This window comes from Salvelinus fontinalis, chromosome 27 (genome assembly GCF_029448725.1).
Source record: "Salvelinus fontinalis isolate EN_2023a chromosome 27, ASM2944872v1, whole genome shotgun sequence".
Classification (NCBI taxonomy): domain Eukaryota; kingdom Metazoa; phylum Chordata; class Actinopteri; order Salmoniformes; family Salmonidae; genus Salvelinus; species Salvelinus fontinalis.
Genome location: NC_074691.1, coordinates 36,447,504 through 36,469,570, shown reverse-complemented (window position 1 = coordinate 36,469,570; position 22,067 = coordinate 36,447,504). Strand labels below are relative to the sequence as shown.

Sequence of the window (22,067 nt, the reverse complement as noted above, 5' to 3'; positions counted from 1 at the left end):
TCAGGGGCCACCCCAGTGGAGTTGGGGGCACAATGTGTCATCTGTGCATCGTGTGTGTGTGTGTGAGATTCTATATCGTGTTCATTGTGAGGTAAATACTAGGTGTCTTGTGTATGACTCATTATGACGTAAACACTCAGGCCCATTTGGTTTTTAAGGTGTGACGGTAGAGAGCATAGGACCCAGCTTTGTCTCTATCTGCCTCTCACTAAGGCTTGTGCTTCACCAGCCAACCTTAATGTCTCCTTTCCTGGCGATCGGTGCTGAAGAGTTTTTCGCTTCAAGGATCAGAAACGGTCAATTTAAAAGGAATATTTATCAGGGTTGTAATTGAAAAATGATCTGAAGTCAGAGAGTGGACAGTGTTTTAGACTCTGGCGGGTACATGCACTGCCTCTGTCAACAGAATATCAGTATGATTCATTAATTTCAGTAAGCAGGAATATCGATATGATTAATTCATTTCAGTAAGCAGGAATATCGGTATGATTAATTCATTTGAGTAAGCAGGAATATCGGTATGATTAATTCATTTGAGTAAGCAGGAATATCGGTATGATTAATTCATTTCAGTAAGCAGGAATATCGGTATGATTAATTCATTTCAGTAAGCAGGAATATTGGTATGATTAATTAATTTGAGTAAGCAGGAATATCGGTATGATTAATTCATTTCAGTAAGCAGGAATATCGGTATGATTCATTAATTTCAGTAAGCAGGATCCTATTTAGTTCAGTCAATGTGACATACAGTCCCACTTAATATTGAACATGGTTCACTCTTGTGGGCTTTTCTTAAATGTCACACCTGTGCAGTATGCCAACCACTTGTATGCTATATTTCCAGTGCAAATGTTGCATTGGTACTGAGTGAACCTGACCCAATGTGTCTAAGGCTGAGTTTACACAGGTAGCCTAATTATGATCTTTTGCCACTAATTGGTCTTTTGACCAATCAGATCAGATCTTTTGCCAATAATTGGACTGCCTGTGTAAACACAGCCTGAGATGTTGTGTAATGTCTCCACAGTTCACTCAACCCGACTAACAGAACCCAATGTCTCTGTCCATGAATTAATCATAGATAGACAGGAACTTGATCTTTTCATTTCCTGGGATGATTAGTCCTAACTCCTGGGGTGGCTAGATAACTGTCTGGCCTCAAGTCCTTTTGAAATCTGCTTCAATCACAAATATCTTCTTCAATGTGTGATAGTTACTCACCCGGTGAAAGTTCTGGCCTCATTTGAAGTGAAGTAATGAACTATTTATCAGTTTTAGATGCCGATGGGTCCATAGTTTGTATAGCTTTTTTTGTAGGCTTTTCGTCTCGTCTAAAGATATGACATTTTCGGGACTTGGCTGTAGACATGCAGTACCATACAAGCTTTCACACAGTGTTGTGTTTGAGACCACCTAAAGTGAGACCGAATCAAGACCAATCCTGGAGCAAATCGAGTCCGTGTCAAGACCAAGACCGGATGGGGGAGGGGGCAAGACCGCGTCAAGGCCGAGACCAGAAAAATGCAAGTCCAATTCAAGACCATGATTGTAGTTTTGTCAAATCACCACCATATATGAGTTCAAAATGTCCAGTATTTCTGTGTTCATATTTCAGAACAACATATGGATTCTTTAGACATTCAGAATGGAGAACAAATGCATAATGGGGGAAACTAGAGCCACTCTACAAATGATTACTAACCCAAACACAGTGGGGTACAATCAGGTCCATCTACGACTTCAGTGAAGGGCGAAGGATTCATGAAACAATAATAATAATTCTAATTATATTATTTTCAATGATGTTCTGATTTAATCTTTTAAGTTTTTGTTGAAAAGGTTAACACTGAAGAGATAAATAATTCCAATCAGGATTTTTCTTTTGTGGTATCTGGGGAGATAAATCTAGCTACATTGGCTAGGCCGTCAGAACCTAGATAGAAGGCCATTCAACTGTATTAGTTAACAATTTTGGAGTGACAGTGGAATCAACTAATCACATCTTGACTTGTTAATGGGTGGGACCGTTTTTACAAAAACTTATGGAAACTTCTGCCTTCTCAAAGGCCAACAGGTCACTCACTACACAATAGCGAGCAGTAGTTTTCCTACGATGTAGCTAGCTATCTTTTGTTGTCGGTTAGTTTGCAGCGGCTGTAGCAGGTGTTATAGAAGAGGATGTTGTTGCTAATTTGTTAGCTTCTCCTTTTTCAAGAATAACTTTGAACAAGAAGTTAACCTTGCACTGCAGTGGGTCACAAAGTGATTCTTTGTAGTCTTAAGGATCTGACCCTTTTTTTCCACTTTGAATATCTCAAATAAAATGTTCACTTCAGTTGAGCCTACTGCATAAAAGTTCAAACGCTATAGCACCTCGTGAACCCTTTTGGTTCGTTTTGGGTCAATGTTGTTTTTGTTCCATATTACACATTGTAACATTTGTACAATGTTGTCAAGAGCAGTTCGCCTATGTCATCCAGTTGATGCAGGAATCATGCTCCGAAACACATACCTAAACATCAACCCACTCATATCACCTATGTAGCCTTAATGTTTCTCTCCCACCCATTATCCATTGATCATCATAGCGATCAATGCTAGCCAAGGGATTACGTAGCTAGCTAAAAGCTAACCACTCATATTGTGTATGTAACATTGTTTTTCTCACCATCCATGTAGCTAGCTAACAGCTAGCTAGAGCTCTGTGGTGTCTGATATAATATTGTAATGAAACAGGCAGGAAGCAGGTCTCGAACCCTCGACCTTCTAGCTCAAAGTCCAGCGCGCTATCGACTGTGCCCCAAAAGCATGCTCGTGCCGCAGAGCCGACACCCGCGCTTATAAACCCAGGGTCGTTGCACTATTAATGGGAACAGCCAGCTGTCCCTGTGCTAGCAAAGTGTTAGCCATCCCAGCCAGCTATTCCTGTGTTAGCAACCCAGCCAGCTGTCCCTGTGCTAGCAAAGTGTTAGCAACCCAGCCGGCTTTCCCTGTGTTGAGTATTAGCCAACCCAGCCGGCTGTCCCTGTGTTAGCAGAGTGCTATACAACCAATCCAGCGGGCCCTGTGGTGTGGTTCACAGCTGAGGCTGGCAACATGCTCCTCTTTCACACTTGATTTGCCTCTCAGCCTTTCATCAGTGTTAGCCCAGGCTAATAGAGCTAGTGTTAGCCACACAGGGTTCCGGCTAGGCTAACTGAGCTAGCACTCACTAACTGAGCTAGCATCATACACACACAGTGGGCAGGTTAGCCCAGGCTAACTGAGCTAGCGTTAGCCACACAGGGGGAGAGTTTGCCCAGGCTAACTGAGCTAATGTAGGCCACACAGGGTGAGCGTTAGCCCAGGCTAATTGAGCTAGTGTAGGCCACACAGGGTGAGCGTTAGCCCAGGCTAATTGAGCTAGTGTAGGCCACACAGGGTGAGCGTTAGCCCAGGCTAATTGAGCTAGTGTAGGCCACACAGGGTGAGCGTTAGCCCAGGATAACTGAGCTAGTATAGGCCACACAGGGTGCGGGCTATTCTAGGCTAACTGATCAAGCGTTTGCCATACAGGGTGCCCCTTACAAAAAAAAGATTGCAGTTTTGAATCTGCAGTATAAGTTCAGTTGACTGTGGTATTTTGGACACAGTAATTGCAGAATAACTGCAGTGTACTGCAGATGAAATGCAGTTACACTGCAAAATTACTGCAGTAAAAAAATATTATTTTGGACAGTATTTGCAGCATTCTTATTTTTAGGATTTATTTTTTGAACATTTAACTATGCAAGTCAGTTAAGAACAAATTCTTATTTCCCAATGACGGCCTTGTGATCTATGTGTTTCCAGGGCAGCCCTTGTGATCTATGCGTTTCCAGGGCAGCTTTTGTGATCTATGCATTTCCAGGGCAACCCTTGTGATCTATGTGTATCCAGGGCAACCCTTGTGATCTATGTGTTTTTAAAGAGCCTATGGAGCACTATGACAGTGTAGGACCTTATAGGACCAGTGTGGTATCCTCCGTCTCTCCTCCCTCCCATATGTTTCTATGGGAACCCATCCCTGTGCCAGGCAGTGTCCCAACCTCATACCACATTGTCACCCCAGTCTGAGACGAGAACAGTTTAGGGAACAGTCATTAAAGGGTGGAGTTATTTGTTTAACCTGTGGGAGAATAGATGATGATGATGTGGTATCTGACTTGTCCGCTGTACTGTTTAGACAAGCCACGGGGTTCATTTGATCAAACACTGATAAAGGCTCTCTATTGAACACTTCATCAGTTTCCATGGTCTATATGTATGCCCTAGGCTATATCTGTTTGATAGGAAAATCTCAGTCTTGCAGGTGGGAAACGAACATCTCAGAAAGCGAGCTCTGAAAACAGATGTGCTAACATTAAATGATCTGGAATAACCCTCCGTAATAAATCACACTCTGGACTCTTAAACGGTTTTCCTCTCTGCATCCGATTGACACTGATACTGTAGCCCAATCCCGCTATTTCTCTGTATCTAGTATGGGCCAGTATGAACCTTTTTTAATGATCTTGTTACATAGGCTCATATGTGATTATGAACTCTATGCTTGGCTGGATTGGAACTGATTCTCACAGACATCGTCTCACTTGTTCCTGGCAGTGGTGGGCGAAGCGGTCTAAATATCAGTCCTCCTACCGATTTGCTTTCATGACTCCAGAGTTGAATTGCAATTTGCTTCACAGTGATTTATCGATGGCTAAATCCCGCTACAGAGTCCCAGTGTGTTAATTGCTTTGGTTTTTAAAAAAGCGTGACAAAGAAGCATTATAGTGGTATCCCTCAATGGGTAGCCTAACCACTTGTTGGATTAAGAGAAGACAAGGACTTTAGTGGTGTTGATTGCTGCGTGTGGGCTCCCGAGTGGCGCAGCACTGCATCTCAGTGCTAGAGGCGTCACTACAGACCCTTGTTCGATTCCAGGCTGTATCACAACCCGGCCGTGATTGGGAGTCGGCGCACAATTTGGCTCAGCGTCGTCCGGGTTTAGTCGGGGTAGGCCGTCATTGTAAATAAGAATTTGTTCTTAACTGACTTGCCTAGTTAAATACAATTGTGAAAGAGAGAGAAGGCAGCCGTTCTTAAAGCCACTTCTGACGTAACTCACGGTTCTAAAAATCTATGATCCGTAGGCTCATTTTACTCCAAGGAAGGAAAGGTGCGTTATCAAAGTATTGACACTGGGCCTGCGTCTCTGACGGTTGGCTGTTTACCAGGGAAACCAGCTGCTGTACTGTAACTGTCATGTGTGTCCCTCTCCACAACACGACATGCTTTGCTTACACAGAGGGTGCGGCCTGGTTAACACGGATGCTGGGTTTGTGTGGGTCACATCAGGCTCTGCTGGCCTGTCCGTGTACAGCGGAGGGCCGTCAATTGAGCGTGTATCTTAGGGATGTGACTAGTGTAATAAAAAAAAATATTGAAGTTTAATCTGCCTGTTATTTATAGTTGAAATTTATTTATTTTTTCAATACTAAAATGACCTGAATTCACAATTCAGAAATTGTCCTGCGTATGACCGCAAGGGGGCAGTGAAGTTCAATGTACCGTAGTCATGGTTACCACGCAACTAGACGACGCTCACCTAACTGCTGTCCACCACCCACTCAGTAACGATGGTATTACTGCTGTCCTCCACCCACTTAGTAACGATGGTATTACTGCTGTCCTCCACCCACTCAGTAACGATGGTATTAACTGCTGTCCACCACCCACTCAGTAACGATGGTATTAACTGCTGTCCACCACCCACTCAGTAACGATGGTATTACTGCTGTCCACCACCCACTCAGTAACGATGGTATTACTGCTGTCCACCACCCACTCAGTAACGATGGTATTAACTGTTGTCCACCACCCACTCAGTAACGATGGTATTACTGCTGTCCACCACCCACTCAGTAACGATGGTATTAACTGCTGTCCACCACCCACTCAGTAACGATGGTATTACTGCTGTCCACCACCCACTCAGTAACGATGGTATTACTGCTGTCCACCACCCACTCAGTAACGATGGTATTACTGCTGTCCACCACCCACTCAGTAACGATGGTATTACTGCTGTCCACCACCCACTCAGTAACGATGGTATTACTGCTGTCCTCCACCCACTCAGTAACGATGGTATTACTGCTGTCCACCACCCACTCAGTAACGATGGTATTACTGTTGTCCACCACCCACTCAGTAACGATGGTATTACTGCTGTCCTCCACCCACTCAGTAACGATGGTATTACTGCTGTCCATCTGACTCCGTCCCTCACCGCCCTGCTGCCAGCAACGGGTTGGGTTTCTGACTCCGTCCCTCATCGCCCTGCTGCCAGCAACGGGTTGGGTTTCTGACTCCGTCCCTCATCGCCCTGCTGCCAGTAACGGGTTGGGTTTCTGACTCCGTCCCTCATCGCCCTGCTGCCAGTAACGGGTTGGGTTTCTGACTCCGTCCCTCACCGCCCTGCTGCCAGCAACAGGTTGGGTTTCTGACTCCGTCCCTCATCGCCCTGCTGCCAGTAACGGGTTAGGTTTCTGACTCCGTCCCTCATCGCCCTGCTGCCAGCAACGGGTTGGGTTTCTGACTCCGTCCCTCATCGCCCTGCTGCCAGCAACGGGTTGGGTTTCTGACTCCGTCCCTCATCGCCCTGCTGCCAGCAACGGGTTGGGTTTCTGACTCCGTCCCTCATCGCCCTGCTGCCAGCAACGGGTTGGGTTTCTGACTCCGTCCCTCACCGCCCTGCTGCCAGCAACGGGTTGGGTTTCTGACTCCGTCCCTCACCGCCCTGCTGCCAGCAACGGGTTGGGTTTCTGACTCCGTCCCTCACCGCCCTGCTGCCAGCAACGGGTTGGGTCTCTGACTCCGTCCCTCATCGCCCTGCTGCCAGCAACGGGTTGGGTTTCTGACTCCGTCCCTCATCGCCCTGCTGCCAGCAACGGGTTGGGTTTCTGACTCCGTCCCTCATCGCCCTGCTGCCAGCAACGGGTTGGGTTTCTGACTCCGTCCCTCATCGCCCTGCTGCCAGCAACGGGTTGGGTTTCTGACTCCGTCCCTCATCGCCCTGCTGCCAGCAACGGGTTGGGTTTCTGACCCCGTCCCTCATCGCCCTGCTGCCAGCAACGGGTTGGGTTTCTGACTCCGTCCCTCACCGCCCTGCTGCCAGCAACGGGTTGGTTTTCTGACCCCGTCCCTCATCGCCCTGCTGCCAGCAACGGGTTGGGTTTCTGACTCCGTCCCTCACCGCCCTGCTGCCAGCAACGGGTTGGGTTTCTGACTCCGTCCCTCACCGCCCTGCTGCCAGCAACGGGTTGGGTTTCTGACTCCGTCCCTCACCGCCCTGCTGCCAGCAACGGGTTGGGTTTCTGACTCCGTCCCTCACCGACCTGCTGCCAGCAACGGGTTGGGTCTCTGACTCCGTCCCTCATCGCCCTGCTGCCAGCAACGGGTTGGGTTTCTGACTCCATCCCTCACCGCTCTGCTGCCAGCAACGGGTTGGGTTTCTGACCCCGTCCCTCATCGCCCTGCTGCCAGCAACGGGTTGGGTTTCTGACTCCGTCCCTCACCGCCCTGCTGCCAGCAACGGGTTGGTTTTCTGACCCCGTCCCTCACCGCCCTGCTGCCAGCAACGGGTTGGGTTTCTGACTCCGTCCCTCACCGCCCTGCTGCCAGCAACGGGTTGGGTCTCTGACTCCGTCCCTCACCGCCCTGCTGCCAGCAACGGGTTGGGTCTCTGACTCCGTCCCTCACCGCCCTGCTGCCAGCAACGGGTTGGGTTTCTGACTTCGTCCCTCACCGCCCTGCTGCCAGCAACGGGTTGGGTTTCTGACTCCGTCCCTCACCGCCCTGCTGCCAGCAACGGGTTGGGTTTCTGACTCCGTCCCTCACCGCCCTGCTGCCAGCAACGGGTTGGGTCTCTGACTCCGTCCCTCACCGCCCTGCTGCCAGCAACGGGTTGGGTCTCTGACTCCGTCCCTCACCGCCCTGCTGCCAGCAACGGGTTGGGTTTCTGACTCCGTCCCTCACCGCCCTGCTGCCAGCAACGGGTTGGTTTTCTGACCCCGTCCCTCATCGCCCTGCTGCCAGCAACGGGTTGGGTTTCTGACTCCGTCCCTCACCGCCCTGCTGCCAGCAACGGGTTGGGTTTCTGATTCCGTCCCTCATCGCCCTGCTGCCAGCAACGGGTTGGGTTTCTGACTCCGTCCCTCACCGCCCTGCTGCCAGCAACGGGTTGGGTTTCTGACTCCGTCCCTCACCGCCCTGCTGCCAGCAACGGGTTGGGTCTCTGACTCCGTCCCTCACCGCCCTGCTGCCAGCAACGGGTTGGGTCTCTGACTCCGTCCCTCATCGCCCTGCTGCCAGCAACGGGTTGGGTTTCTGACTCCGTCCCTCACCGCCCTGCTGCCAGCAACGGGTTGGGTCTCTGACTCCGTCCCTCACCGCCCTGCTGCCAGCAACGGTTGGGTTTCTGACTCTGTCCCTCATCGCCCTGCTGCCAGTAACAGGTTGGGTCTCTCACTGCCTCCCTTTCAGCACCTGTACTGCCACTGTAGCTCAATTCCACTCCGCAAAATAGTTAGGTATGTTACATTTTAAACCTGTTACCTTGGTGATGATGATCGGGACCCGTTAGTGGTCGTTTTGTGATAACTGCACTGGAATAAACATTTTGTTAATCTGTCCAGGATTTTTTTCTAAAACGTAACGATCCCCAATTAATTTAACCGTCACACCCCTAGTGTGTGTGTGTGTGTGGTGTGTATAACAGGACATGAGGCCAGGCCTCCCACTGTGCTCCCCTCTGAGTGTGACAGGCCGGAGACAGTCAGGGATATTTACACCTCTACACCTTGTTTAATGCTCATGGCTTCACAGCAGAGTTCTGTTAGTCCCTCCCACAGAGCAGATCAGAGTTCTGTTAGTCCCTCCCACAGAGCAGATCAGAGTTCTGTTAGTCCCTCCCACAGAGCAGATCAGAGTGCTTTACACCACTCCAGCCAACGCTTGGCATTTCGCATGGCGATCTTAGGCTTCAGGAAGCTCCCAACAAACAGTTATTGTGCTGACGTTGCCTCCAGAGGCAGTTTGGAACTCAGTAGTGAGTGTTGCTACCGGGGACAGACGATTTTTACACACTTCAGCACTCGGTGGTCACGTTTTGTGAGCTTGTGTGGCCTTCCATTTCGCGGCTGAACCGTTGTTGCTACTAGACGTTTCCACTTCACAATAACAGCACTTACAGTTTACCGGGGCAGCTCTAGCAGGGCAGACATTTGACAGACTTGTTGGAAAGGTGGCATCCTGTGACGGTGTCAAGTTGAAAGTCACAGCCTTTCAGTGAGGCCATAGTACTGCCAATGTTTGTCTATGGAGATTGCATGGCTGTGTGCTCAGTAACGGGTATGGCTGAATCCACTAATTTGAAGGGGTGTCCACATTCTTTTTTATATTTATCTATAGTGTAATTCCATCTCAGTCACCAGATCTCAACCCAATTGAATACTTAAGGGAGATTCTGGTGCGGTGCCTGAAACAGCATTTTCCCACCACCATCAACAAAACACCAAATTATGGAATTTATGGTTGAAGAATGGTGTCACATCCCTCCAATAGAGTTCCAGACACTTGTAGAATCTTTGCTAAGGTTCATTGAAGCTGTTCAGGCTCTTGGTGACACAACGCCCTATTAAAATGCTTTATGCTGGTGTTTCCTTTATTTTGTCAGTTACCTGTATTTGTTCTTTGTCTCTGATGCCCCTCAGTGGAAAGAGTTACTAAATGAGTTCTGAAGTGCTTATTATAAAACTGGCAGTGAAAGGAATCAATAGTCTGCTTTCATAAGACTTTCTATGATACACTGTCTTATTACAAAACCAACCTGGTTAGGTGACCCCTAGTGACTGTTTGGTGACCCGTAGTGACTGTTTGGTGACCCTTAGTGACTGTTTGGTGTCCCCCAGTGACTGACTGTTTGGTAACCCCTAGTGACTGACTGACTGGTGACCCCTAGTGACTGACTGACTGGTGACCCCTGGTGACTCCTTTTGACTGACTGTTGGGTGACCCCTAGTGACTAACTGGTGACCCCCAGTGACTGACTGACTGGTGACCCCCAGTGACTGACTGACTGGTGACCCCCAGTGACTGACTGACTGGTGACCCCTAGTGACTGACTGTTTGGTGACCCCTAGTGACTGACTGGTGACCCCTAGTGACTGACTGACTGGTGACCCCTAGTGACTGACTGACTGGTGACCCCTAGTGACTGACTGACTGGTGACCCCTAGTGACTGACTGACTGGTGACCCCTAGTGACTAACTGGTAACCCCCAGTGACTGACTGACTAGTGACCCCTAGTGACTAACTGGTAACCCCTAGTGACTGACTGACTGGTGACCCCTAGTGACTGACTGACTGACTGGTGACCCCCAGTGACTGACTGACTGGTGACCCCTAGTGACTGACTGACTGACTGGTGACCCCTAGTGACTGTTTGACTGACTGGTGACCCCTAGTGACTGACTGACTGGTGACCCCTAGTGACTGACTGACTGGTGACCCCTAGTGACTAACTGGTAACCCCTAGTGACTGACTGACTAGTGACCCCCAGTGACTGACTGGTGACCCCTAGTGACTGACTGGTGACCCCTAGTGACTGACTGACTGGTGACCCCTAGTGACTGACTGTTTGGTGACCCCTAGTGACTGACTGTTTGGTGACCCCTAGTGACTGACTGTTTGGTGACCCCTAGTGACTGACTGTTTGGTGACCCCTAGTGACTGACTGTTTGGTGACCCCTAGTGACTGACTGACTGGTGACCCCTAGTGACTGACTGACTGGTGACCCCTAGTGACTGACTGACTGACTGGTGACCCCTAGTGACTGACTGACTGACTGGTGACCCCTAGTGACTGACTGACTGACTGGTGACCCCTAGTGACTGACTGACTGACTGGTGACCCCTAGTGACTGACTGACTGACTGGTGACCCCTAGTGACTGACTGACTGACTGGTGACCCCTAGTGACTGACTGACTGACTGGTGACCCCTAGTGACTGACTGGTGACCCCTAGTGACTGACTGGTGACCCCTAGTGACTGACTGGTGACCCCTAGTGACTGACTGGTGACCCCTAGTGACTGACTGGTGACCCCTAGTGACTGACTGACTGACTGACTGACTGGTGACCCCTAGTGACTGACTGACTGGTGACCCCTAGTGACTGACTGGTGACCCCTAGTGACTGACTGACTGACTGACTGACTGGTGACCCCTAGTGACTGACTGACTGGTGACCCCCAGTGACTGACTGACTGACTGGTGACCCCCAGTGACTGACTGACTAACTGGTAACCCCTAGTGACTGACTGACTGGTGACCCCTAGTGACTGACTGACTGACTGGTGACCCCCAGTGACTGACTGACTGGTGACCCCTAGTGACTGACTGACTGACTGGTGACCCCTAGTGACTGTTTGACTGACTGGTGACCCCTAGTGACTGACTGACTGGTGACCCCTAGTGACTGACTGACTGGTGACCCCTAGTGACTAACTGGTAACCCCTAGTGACTGACTGACTAGTGACCCCTAGTGACTAACTGGTAACCCCTAGTGACTGACTGACTGGTGACCCCTAGTGACTGACTGACTGACTGGTGACCCCCAGTGACTGACTGGTGACCCCTAGTGACTGACTGGTGACCCCTAGTGACTGACTGACTGGTGACCCCTAGTGACTGACTGTTTGGTGACCCCTAGTGACTGACTGTTTGGTGACCCCTAGTGACTGACTGTTTGGTGACCCCTAGTGACTGACTGTTTGGTGACCCCTAGTGACTGACTGACTGGTGACCCCTAGTGACTGACTGACTGGTGACCCCTAGTGACTGACTGACTGACTGGTGACCCCTAGTGACTGACTGACTGACTGGTGACCCCTAGTGACTGACTGACTGACTGGTGACCCCTAGTGACTGACTGACTGACTGGTGACCCCTGGTGACTGACTGACTGACTGGTGACCCCTAGTGACTGACTGACTGACTGGTGACCCCTAGTGACTGACTGGTGACCCCTAGTGACTGACTGGTGACCCCTAGTGACTGACTGGTGACCCCTAGTGACTGACTGGTGACCCCTAGTGACTGACTGGTGACCCCTAGTGACTGACTGACTGACTGACTGACTGGTGACCCCTAGTGACTGACTGACTGGTGACCCCTAGTGACTGACTGGTGACCCCTAGTGACTGACTGACTGACTGACTGGTGACCCCTAGTGACTGACTGACTGGTGACCCCCAGTGACTGACTGACTGACTGGTGACCCCCAGTGACTGACTGACTGGTGACCCCTAGTGACTGACTGTTTGGTGACCCCTAGTGACTGACTGACTGGTGACCCCTAGTGACTGACTGGTGACCCCTAGTGACTATTTGGTGACCCCTAGTGACTGACTGGTGACCCCTAGTGACTGACTGACTGGTGACCCCTAGTGACTGACTGACTGGTGACCCCTAGTGACTGACTGACTGACTGGTGACCCCTAGTGACTGACTGACTGACTGGTGACCCCTAGTGACTGACTGACTGGTGACCCCTAGTGACTGACTGTTTGGTGAACCCTAGTGACTGACTGTTTGGTGACCCCTAGTGACTGACTGACTGGTGACCCCTAGTGACTGTTTGGTGACCCCTAGTGACTGACTGTTTGGTGACCCCTAGTGACTGACTGTTTGGTGACCCCTAGTGACTGACTGTTTGGTGACCCCTAGTGACTGACTGACTGGTGACCCCTAGTGACTGTTTGGTGACCCCTAGTGACTGACTGTTTGGTGACCCCTAGTGACTGACTGTTTGGTGACCCCTAGTGACTGACTGTTTGGTGACCCCTAGTGACTGACTGTTTGGTGACCCCTAGTGACTGACTGACTGGTGACCCCTAGTGACTGACTGACTGACTGGTGACCCCTAGTGACTGACTGACTGACTGGTGACCCCTAGTGACTGACTGACTGACTGGTGACCCCTAGTGACTGACTGACTGACTGACTGGTGACCCCTAGTGACTGACTGACTGGTGACCCCTAGTGACTGACTGTTTGGTGACCCCTAGTGACTGACTGTTTGGTGACCCCTAGTGACTGACTGTTTGGTGACCCCTAGTGACTGACTGACTGGTGACCCCTAGTGACTGACTGGTGACCCCTAGTGACTGACTGGTGACCCCTAGTGACTGTTTGGTGACCCCTAGTGACTGTTTGGTGACCCCTAGTGACTGACTGGTGACCCCTAGTGACTGACTGACTGGTGACCCCTAGTGACTGACTGTTTGGTGAACCCTAGTGACTGACTGTTTGGTGAACCCTAGTGACTGACTGTTTGGTGACCCCTAGTGACTGACTGACTGGTGACCCCTAGTGACTGTTTGGTGACCCCTAGTGACTGACTGTTTGGTGACCCCTAGTGACTGACTGTTTGGTGACCCCTAGTGACTGACTGTTTGGTGACCCCTAGTGACTGACTGACTGGTGACCCCTAGTGACTGTTTGGTGACCCCTAGTGACTGACTGTTTGGTGACCCCTAGTGACTGACTGACTGGTGACCCCTAGTGACTGACTGACTAGTGACCCCTAGTGACTGACTGACTGACTGGTGACCCCTAGTGACTGACTGACTGACTGACTGGTGACCCCTAGTGACTGACTGACTGGTGACCCCTAGTGACTGACTGTTTGGTGACCCCTAGTGACTGACTGGTGACCCCTAGTGACTGACTGACTGGTGACCCCTAGTGACTGACTGGTGACCCCTAGTGACTGACTGACTGACTGGTGACCCCTAGTGACTGACTGACTGGTGACCCCTAGTGACTGACTGACTGGTGACCCCCAGTGACTGACTGACTGACTGGTGACCCCTAGTGACTGACTGACTGGTGACCCCTAGTGACTGACTGTTTGGTGACCCCTAGTGACTGACTGTTTGGTGACCCCTAGTGACTGACTGACTGGTGACCCCTAGTGACTGACTGGTGACCCCTAGTGACTGTTTGGTGACCCCTAGTGACTGACTGGTGACCCCTAGTGACTGACTGGTGACCCCTAGTGACTGACTGACTGGTGACCCCTAGTGACTGACTGACTAGTGACCCCTAGTGACTGACTGACTGACTGGTGACCCCTAGTGACTGACTGACTGACTGACTGGTGACCCCTAGTGGCTGACTGACTGGTGACCCCTAGTGACTGACTGACTGGTGACCCCTAGTGACTGACTGTTTGGTGAACCCTAGTGACTGACTGTTTGGTGACCCCTAGTGACTGACTGACTGGTGACCCCTAGTGACTGTTTGGTGACCCCTAGTGACTGACTGTTTGGTGACCCCTAGTGACTGACTGTTTGGTGACCCCTAGTGACTGACTGACTGGTGACCCCTAGTGACTGTTTGGTGACCCCTAGTGACTGACTGTTTGGTGACCCCTAGTGACTGACTGTTTGGTGACCCCTAGTGACTGACTGTTTGGTGACCCCTAGTGACTGACTGTTTGGTGACCCCTAGTGACTGACTGACTGGTGACCCCTAGTGACTGACTGACTAGTGACCCCTAGTGACTGACTGACTGACTAGTGACCCCTAGTGACTGACTGACTGGTGACCCCTAGTGACTGACTGACTGGTGACCCCTAGTGACTGACTGACTGGTGACCCCTAGTGACTGACTGTTTGGTGACCCCTAGTGACTGACTGACTGGTGACCCCTAGTGACTGACTGGTGACCCCTAGTGACTGTTTGGTGACCCCTAGTGACTGTTTGGTGACCCCTAGTGACTGACTGGTGACCCCTAGTGACTGACTGGTGACCCCCAGTGACTGACTGACTGGTGACCCCTAGTGACTGACTGACTAGTGACCCCTAGTGACTGACTGTTTGGTGAACCCTAGTGACTGACTGTTTGGTGACCCCTAGTGACTGACTGACTGGTGACCCCTAGTGACTGTTTGGTGACCCCTAGTGACTGACTATTTGGTGACCCCTAGTGACTGACTGTTTGGTGACCCCTAGTGACTGACTGACTGGTGACCCCTAGTGACTGTTTGGTGACCCCTAGTGACTGACTGTTTGGTGACCCCTAGTGACTGACTGTTTGGTGACCCCTAGTGACTGACTGACTGGTGACCCCTAGTGACTGACTGACTGGTGACCCCTAGTGACTGACTGGTGACCCCTAGTGACTGACTGTTCAGTGTCAGTGTTACCATAAGAGTTTTGCCTGCTAATATTTTCAACAATGACTGATAGGCTCACAGAAGGAATCATGCAATCGATATTATCTTGTATCATATGTTAATATGTAACTTAATTACATAAACTGTATGACATGAATATATGAAATAATTCATAAATAAGTGAAGTATGTATTTAACAGATAAACAGATCTGTCGAGTACCATTCTGAGCAACGGACAGCAGTAGCCTGGTTTCAGAGTCTTTTCTCTCTCGTTCTCAGGGGACTCTTTCACTCAATTCCGCTTTTCTGAGGAGAAGGAGTGGGATATGGACTCATTGGGGGCCAATCAGGTAAATATGGTATTGCCTTTCCTCTGTTCCTCTTAAAGTTGTGTTTCCAGTATAGACCCCTCTCTCTCATTGAACGGACCAGTCAGTGCTCAATAAGATCTTGTTGCCAATAGTGTGTGACTAGGTAGTGGCTAGGGTTTGTTTTGGTACTAGTCTATTTTGTCCCTGGAGTTGATAAGTTTTCTCCCTTCCCCTGCCCCCTTCCTCCACCCTTCACCCCCTTCCTCCACTCTTCGCCCCCTTCCTCCACTCTTCGCCCCCTTCCTCCACTCTTCGCCCCCTTCCTCCACCCTTTGCCCCCTTCCTCCACCCTTCGCCCCCTTCCTCCACCCTTCACCCCCTTCCTCCACTCTTCGCCCCCTTCCTCCACTCTTCGCCCCCTTCCTCCACCCTTCGCCCCCTTCCTCCACCCTTCGCCCCCTTCCTCCACCCTTCGCCCCCTTCCTCCACCCTTCGCCCCCTTCCTCCACCCTTCGCCCCCTTCCTCCACCCTTCGCCCCCTTCCTCCACCCTTCGCCCCCTTCCTCCACCCTTCGCCCCCTTCCTCCACCCTTCGCCCCCTTCCTCCACCCTTCGCCCCCTTCCTCCACCCTTCGCCCCCTTCCTCCACCCTTCGCCCCCTTCCTCCACCCTTCGCCCCCTTCCTCCACCCTCGCCCCCTTCCTCCACCCTCGCCCCCTTCCTCCACCCTCGCCCCCTTCCTCCACCTTCCTCCACCCCCGCCCCCTTCCTCCACCCTTCGCCCACCCCCGCCCCCTTCCTCCACCCTTCGCCCACCCCCGCCCCCTTCCTCCACCCTTCGCCCACCCCCGCCCCCTTCGTCCATCCTTCGCCCCCTTCCTTCGCCCCCTTCCTCCACCCTTCGCCCACCCCCGCCCCCTTCCTCCACCTCCGCCCCCTTCCTCCACCCCCGCCCCCTTCGTCCACCCCCGCCCCCTTCGTCCACCCCCGCCCCCTTCGTCCACCCCCGCCCCCTTCGTCCACCCCCGCCCCCTTCGTCCACCCCCGCCCCCTTCGTCCACCCCCGCCCCCTTCCTCCACCCCCGCCCCCTTCCTCCACCCTTTGCCCCCTTCCTCCACCCTTTGCCTCCTTCCTCCACCCTTGGCCCCCTTCCTCCACCCTTTGCCCCCTTCCTCCACCCTTTGCCCCCTTCCTCCACCCTTTGCCCCCTTCCTCCACCCTTTGCCCCCTTCCTCCACCCTTTGCCCCCTTCCTCCACCCTTTGCCCCCTTCCTCCACCCTTCGCCCCCTTCCTCCACCCTTCGCCCCCTTCCTCCACCCTTCGCCCCCTTCCTCCACCCTTCGCCCCCTTCCTCCACCCCCGCCCCCTTCGTCCATCCTTCGCCCCCCCCGCCCCCTTCGTCCATCCTTCGCCCCCCCCGCCCCCTTTGTCCATCCTTCACCCCCCCGCCCCCTTTGTCCATCCTTCGCCCCCTTCCTCCAACCTTCGCCCCCTTCCTCCACCCTCGCCCCCTTCCTCCACCTCCGCCCCCTTCCTCCACCCTTCGCCCACCCCCATCCCCTTCCTCCAACCTTCGCCCCCTTCCTCCACCCTCGCCCCCTTCCTCCACCCCCGCCCCCTTCCTCCACCCTTCGCCCACCCCCGCCCCCTTCGTCCATCCTTCGCCCCCCCCGCCCCCTTCGTCCATCCTTCGCCCCCCCCGCCCCCTTTGTCCATCCTTCGCCCCCTTCCTCCAACCTTCGCCCCCTTCCTCCACCCTCGCCCCCTTCCTCCACCTCCGCCCCCTTCCTCCACCCTTCGCCCACCCCCATCCCCTTCGTCCACCCTTCGCCCCCTTCCTCCACTCCCACCCACTTCCTCCCTCCCACCCCCTCCTTCCTCCTTCCACCCCTCTCCCTACATCTAGTTTTCAGCCGTGTTTGTGGACCTCCCAGCCCTGGCCCAGTCTCTACAGGAGCTGCCTCTCCACCACAGACTGAACCTGGAGGCTGAACTAGTCCAGGTAGGTACTGATGCCTCTCCACCACAGACTGAACCTGGAGGCTGAACTAGTCCTGATGCAGAACCTTTTTTCTCCATTGGGTTTGGTGTTGGGCGTCTAGACTAGCGTATTCAGAAGTGTTGTACTATTACCATGGAAACCTGTTGAATTCTTTGTTTTCAGAGCGTTCCCAGAAAGTCATTGTCTAAGTATTGGTAATGTAATGGTCAGTCACCAAGTGTATTTGGGTTGAATCCAGATGTATTATCTAATCCTGTGGTTATTTATCAGATGACCTCTCCGGTGGAGCTACCCACTATGACCATGGCACCCAAACAGAACTCTGTAGCGCTGGGTGTGTTTAAGCTTACTGTCCCAGGAGTAGCTCAGAAAGGCCTTACTCCAAGCCTGGGCGTTTCCTGTGCCGAGAGCACAGCCCCAGGCACTGTTCCTCTGGGCTCCTCAGCTGCCAAGACCCCTGTGGTGGATGACATGGATAAAGATTTGGACCAGCTGCTCAGTCTACAGAGCTCAGTCTCAGAACCTTCAGCGTTCCAAACTGGCACGCTTGTGGAGGTTCCGAATAAACGTGAGTACCCAGCTGGCGCGTAACATTTTTGTTCTGTTCAGCAATGTTGTAATGAGATTATACACAGTTGCAGACTATTCAGTGTGGAAGAATACCTTGTTGCTACAACAACCCATCACTTAACAGTAACCTAAAGAAAGGCATTGATCATTTGCTAGCAACATACAGAGAAACAAGATGGAAAATAGTTGGTTCGTCCACTATATCTGTGTGAGTACTAGGGAGAGTGCAACTTTCTGTGGTTTCTTTTTTTCAGCAGCATTAGAGGAGAGGGAGGAGCTTGTTCCAGAGGAGGAGAGGGAGGAGCTTGTTCCAGAGGAGGAGGATAAGAAGCAGGAGACACAGCAGGCCAAGGAGGAGATTCAGAAGAAGGAGGTGGTGACAGAGGAGGACCTGGAAGACTGGCTGGACAGCATGATCTCCTGACCCTGAACTCTAACCTTTTGACCTTGTCTGACCTAGGAAAAGGACCGTCCAGTCCCCAATTCAGCCCTTATCACATAACGAGTACATCCCTCAGCCTCTAACAGTCTTACATCATAAAATAATCCACCACAGTCAATACATGGAGTACTGCTTATATAACGGCAGATTCAGTAATATACTTTTCATAAGATCGACTTTGGACGAAGGCATTGTTGGGAGTTCTTTCCCTCCCATTTGACTGATTCACATCAAGTCCCATGTTTTCTCCATCCTACCGACTACCCTGGATGGCTGTGGCTGTAGCCTTCGAAGTCAAAGGACATGAATTTCCTATTCCTTGTGCCTTGTCAGACACGGCAAGGGGGACACACACACATATTTTCCCCTCTGAAAGGTTTCTGTAATTGGATCGATGTTGTGAGTTAGTTGACAGCCCATGGAATACAGACATGGTTTATTGCATTGGTTAATTTATTCATTTCCATCCCCCCTCTTCTCTTCTCAGAAAAGCAGTTTTACCAAAGTTACTACATATAAATGGTCATCCAATAGCAGTTCACTGTTTTTCTGTGTTCAATCAATTCTGAACCATGTTTTTTCCTCAGCTTGTAATTTCTACTATGGAAAGAAAGGTGTACAGGCAGACAGGGACACTGTAGTTTGGGAACAAATCCAAACTGAGCAACAATTACACCATGGGTATCTAGATTTATTTATTTTTCTTCCAAAAAGCTATCCCTACTGTAGCTAGGTAATTCTAAACTAATCCACAACCTAGAGCACGAAGGGTGTCAAGTTCTCATTTTAAGGCACATTGGCACTTTATAAACAACTATAATGGGCTCAAGACTGACCCTTGAGGGACCCCTTTTTAAATTTCTCATCTCACCAAGCTAATTAGATTCAGACCAAGTTCAATAAAAGGTAGAATAGGTCTAATTTAATTTCTAGTCAAGTTTCATAATTATTACCACCACAATTCACTTTCTAGCATCAATCTTGTGTTTTGGTTTCTCAGTTAATATCTTGGGTATTAATATCATGGCTTGTACATTCAATCACTCCTCAAGCTGTAACCCTACATATATAAATGGCTCCACTCTACCACACAACACACATTGTGCAACAGTTTTGGGGGTAAGCAAGTGAAAAGGGTCACATAACAAATCAAATGAATATAACCATTTGCGTTCAAAGAGCAAACAAGGTTTCACCGTGACAGTGACCTTTCTTTTAGTAACAGGCAAAGGACTTTTCTTTACAATGTCAATTCAAACACCAAGTCCAATCATCGTCTTCGTCAACCTCAGTCTCTCCTCAGTAGTGGCTTGCCATTTCATTAGGTGACACTGTATGATGGATACAATGGCAGCAGAAGAGCTAAGTGGAGCTAGATTTCATGTTCCATTAAGGTTCAAGTGAGTTAGTCTTTACCAGGTAGGGTAGCTGGGTAGTGTTCTGGTGTCCTCTACCCAGATGGTGTTGTAGGGTAGCTGGGTAGTGTTCTGGTGTCCTCTCTACCCAGATAGTGTTGTAGGGTAGCTGGGTAATGTTCTGGTGTCCTCTCTACCCAGATGGTGTTGTAGGGTAGCTGGGTAGTGTTCTGGTGTCCTCTCTACCCAGATAGTGTTGTAGGGTAGCTGGGTAATGTTCTGGTGTCCTCTCTACCCAGATGGTGTTGTAGGGTACCTGGGTAGTGTTCTGGTGTCCTCTCTACCCAGATGGTGTTGTAGGGTAGCTGGGTAATGTTCTGGTGTCCTCTCTACCCAGATAGTGTTGTAGGGTAGCTGGGTAGTGTTCTGGTGTCCTCTCTACCCAGATAGTGTTGCTGGGTAGTGTCCTCTCTACCCAGATAGTGTTGTAGGGTAGCTGGGTAGTGTCCTCTCTACCCAGATGGTGTTGTAGGGTCGCTGGGTAATGTTCTGGTGTCCTCTCTACCCAGATAGTGTTGTAGGGTAGCTGGGTAGTGTTCTGGTGTCCTCTCTACCCAGATAGTGTTGTAGGGTAGCTGGGTAGTGTTCTGGTGTCCTCTACCCAGATAGTGTTGTAGGGTACCTGGGTAGTGTTCTGGTGTCCTCTCTACCCAGATAGTGTTGTAGGGTACCTGGGTAGTGTTCTGGTGTCCTCTCTACCCAGATAGTGTTGTAGGGTAGCTGGGTAGTGTTCTGGTGTCCTCTCTACCCAGATAGTGTTGTAGGGTACCTGGGTAGTGTTCTGGTGTCCTCTCTACCCAGATAGTGTTGTAGGGTAGCTGGGTAGTGTTCTGGTGTCCTCTACCCAGATAGTGTTGTAGGGTAGCTGGGTAGTGTTCTGGTGTCCTCTCTACCCAGATAGTGTTGTAGGGTAGCTGGGTAGTGTCCTCTCTACCCAGATGGTATTGTAGGGTACCTGGGTAATGTTCTGGTGTCCTCTACCCAGATAGTGTTGTAGGATACCTGGGTAGTGTTCTGGTGTCCTCTACCCAGGTAGTGTTGTAGGGTACCTGGGTAGTGTTCTGGTGTCCTCTCTACCCAGATAGAAAACTTATCCATTAAATGTTGTTGAAGTGACGTAAGAAGGCTGCCTCAGATAGGATGTAGGGTAGGATGTCTCTCAAATACAGACAGTGTTGTTTTAGGGTAACTGGGAAGTGTTAAGTGTCCTCTCTACCCAGGTAGGGTAGCTAGCTAAAGTCGTGTTAAGTGTCCTCTCTACCCCCGTAGGGTAGCTAGCTAAAGTCGTGTTAGGTGTCCTCTCTACCCAGGTAGGGTAGCTAGCTAAAGTCGTGTTAGGTGTCCTCTCTACCCAGGTAGGGTAGCTAGCTAAAGTCGTGTTAGGTGTCCTCTCTACCCAAGCAGGTCCTCATACTGCTTCCTGAAACAGTCCCCAGCAGGGAAGAAGTCCCAGCATCTCTCCTGGTACATCTTCCACACATACGACTCCTGTTGAAGGACAGGGAAATACGCAGTTGTTGAAAAGGTGTTTCAACTACAAAAGGTCATTTTACATGAAATCAAATTGTGTAGTGTGTTAAAGTCAAATGGCAGCAATATTACAATTTGAAATACACACGACATTCAAAAGGCGTGGTGTCGTTGGCGGTTTAGGGAGCCATTGCATTCATTTTTTAAATTACATTGCATATTAAAATGCAATACTTACAGTGGGTCAAAAAAGTATGTAGTCAGCCACCAATTGTGCAAGTTCTCCCACTTAAAAATATGAGAGAGGCCTGTAATTGTCATCATAGGTACACTTCAACTATGACAGACAAAATGAGAAAAAATAATCCAGAAAATCACATTGTAGGATTTTTAATGAATTTATTTGCAAATTATGGTGGAAAATAAGTATTTGGTCACCTACAAACAAGCAAGATTCCTGGCTCTCACAGACCTGTAACTTCTTCTTTAAGAGGCTCCTCTGTCCTCCACTCGTTACCTGTATTAATGGCACCTGTTTGAACTTGTTATCAGTATAAAAGACACCTGTTCACAACCTCAAACAGTCACACTCCAAAATC

At 50.7% G+C, this 22,067-nt stretch overlaps 2 protein-coding genes across 3 annotated transcripts in view; one reads left to right on the top strand and one right to left on the bottom strand.

Annotated features, from left to right (window-relative positions):
- The window catches only part of aven (apoptosis, caspase activation inhibitor), a 51,819-nt gene extending 32,700 nt beyond the window's left edge, over positions 1-19,119 (top strand). The window contains exons 4-7 of the mRNA XM_055885866.1: positions 15,536-15,606; positions 17,476-17,571; positions 17,842-18,139; positions 18,396-19,119. Of these exons, the coding sequence (XP_055741841.1) occupies positions 15,536-15,606; positions 17,476-17,571; positions 17,842-18,139; positions 18,396-18,565 (635 nt within the window). The 3' untranslated portion in view covers positions 18,566-19,119. The remainder of the gene's footprint in view (positions 1-15,535; positions 15,607-17,475; positions 17,572-17,841; positions 18,140-18,395) is intronic.
- LOC129825507 (ryanodine receptor 3-like) overlaps positions 19,019-22,067 on the bottom strand; it is a 275,528-nt gene continuing 272,479 nt past the window's right edge. For both annotated transcript variants that reach the window (XM_055885660.1, XM_055885661.1), the window contains one exon: positions 19,019-21,486. In XM_055885660.1, coding sequence (XP_055741635.1) covers positions 21,391-21,486 — 96 coding nt within the window. In that variant the 3' untranslated portion in view covers positions 19,019-21,390. The remainder of the gene's footprint in view (positions 21,487-22,067) is intronic.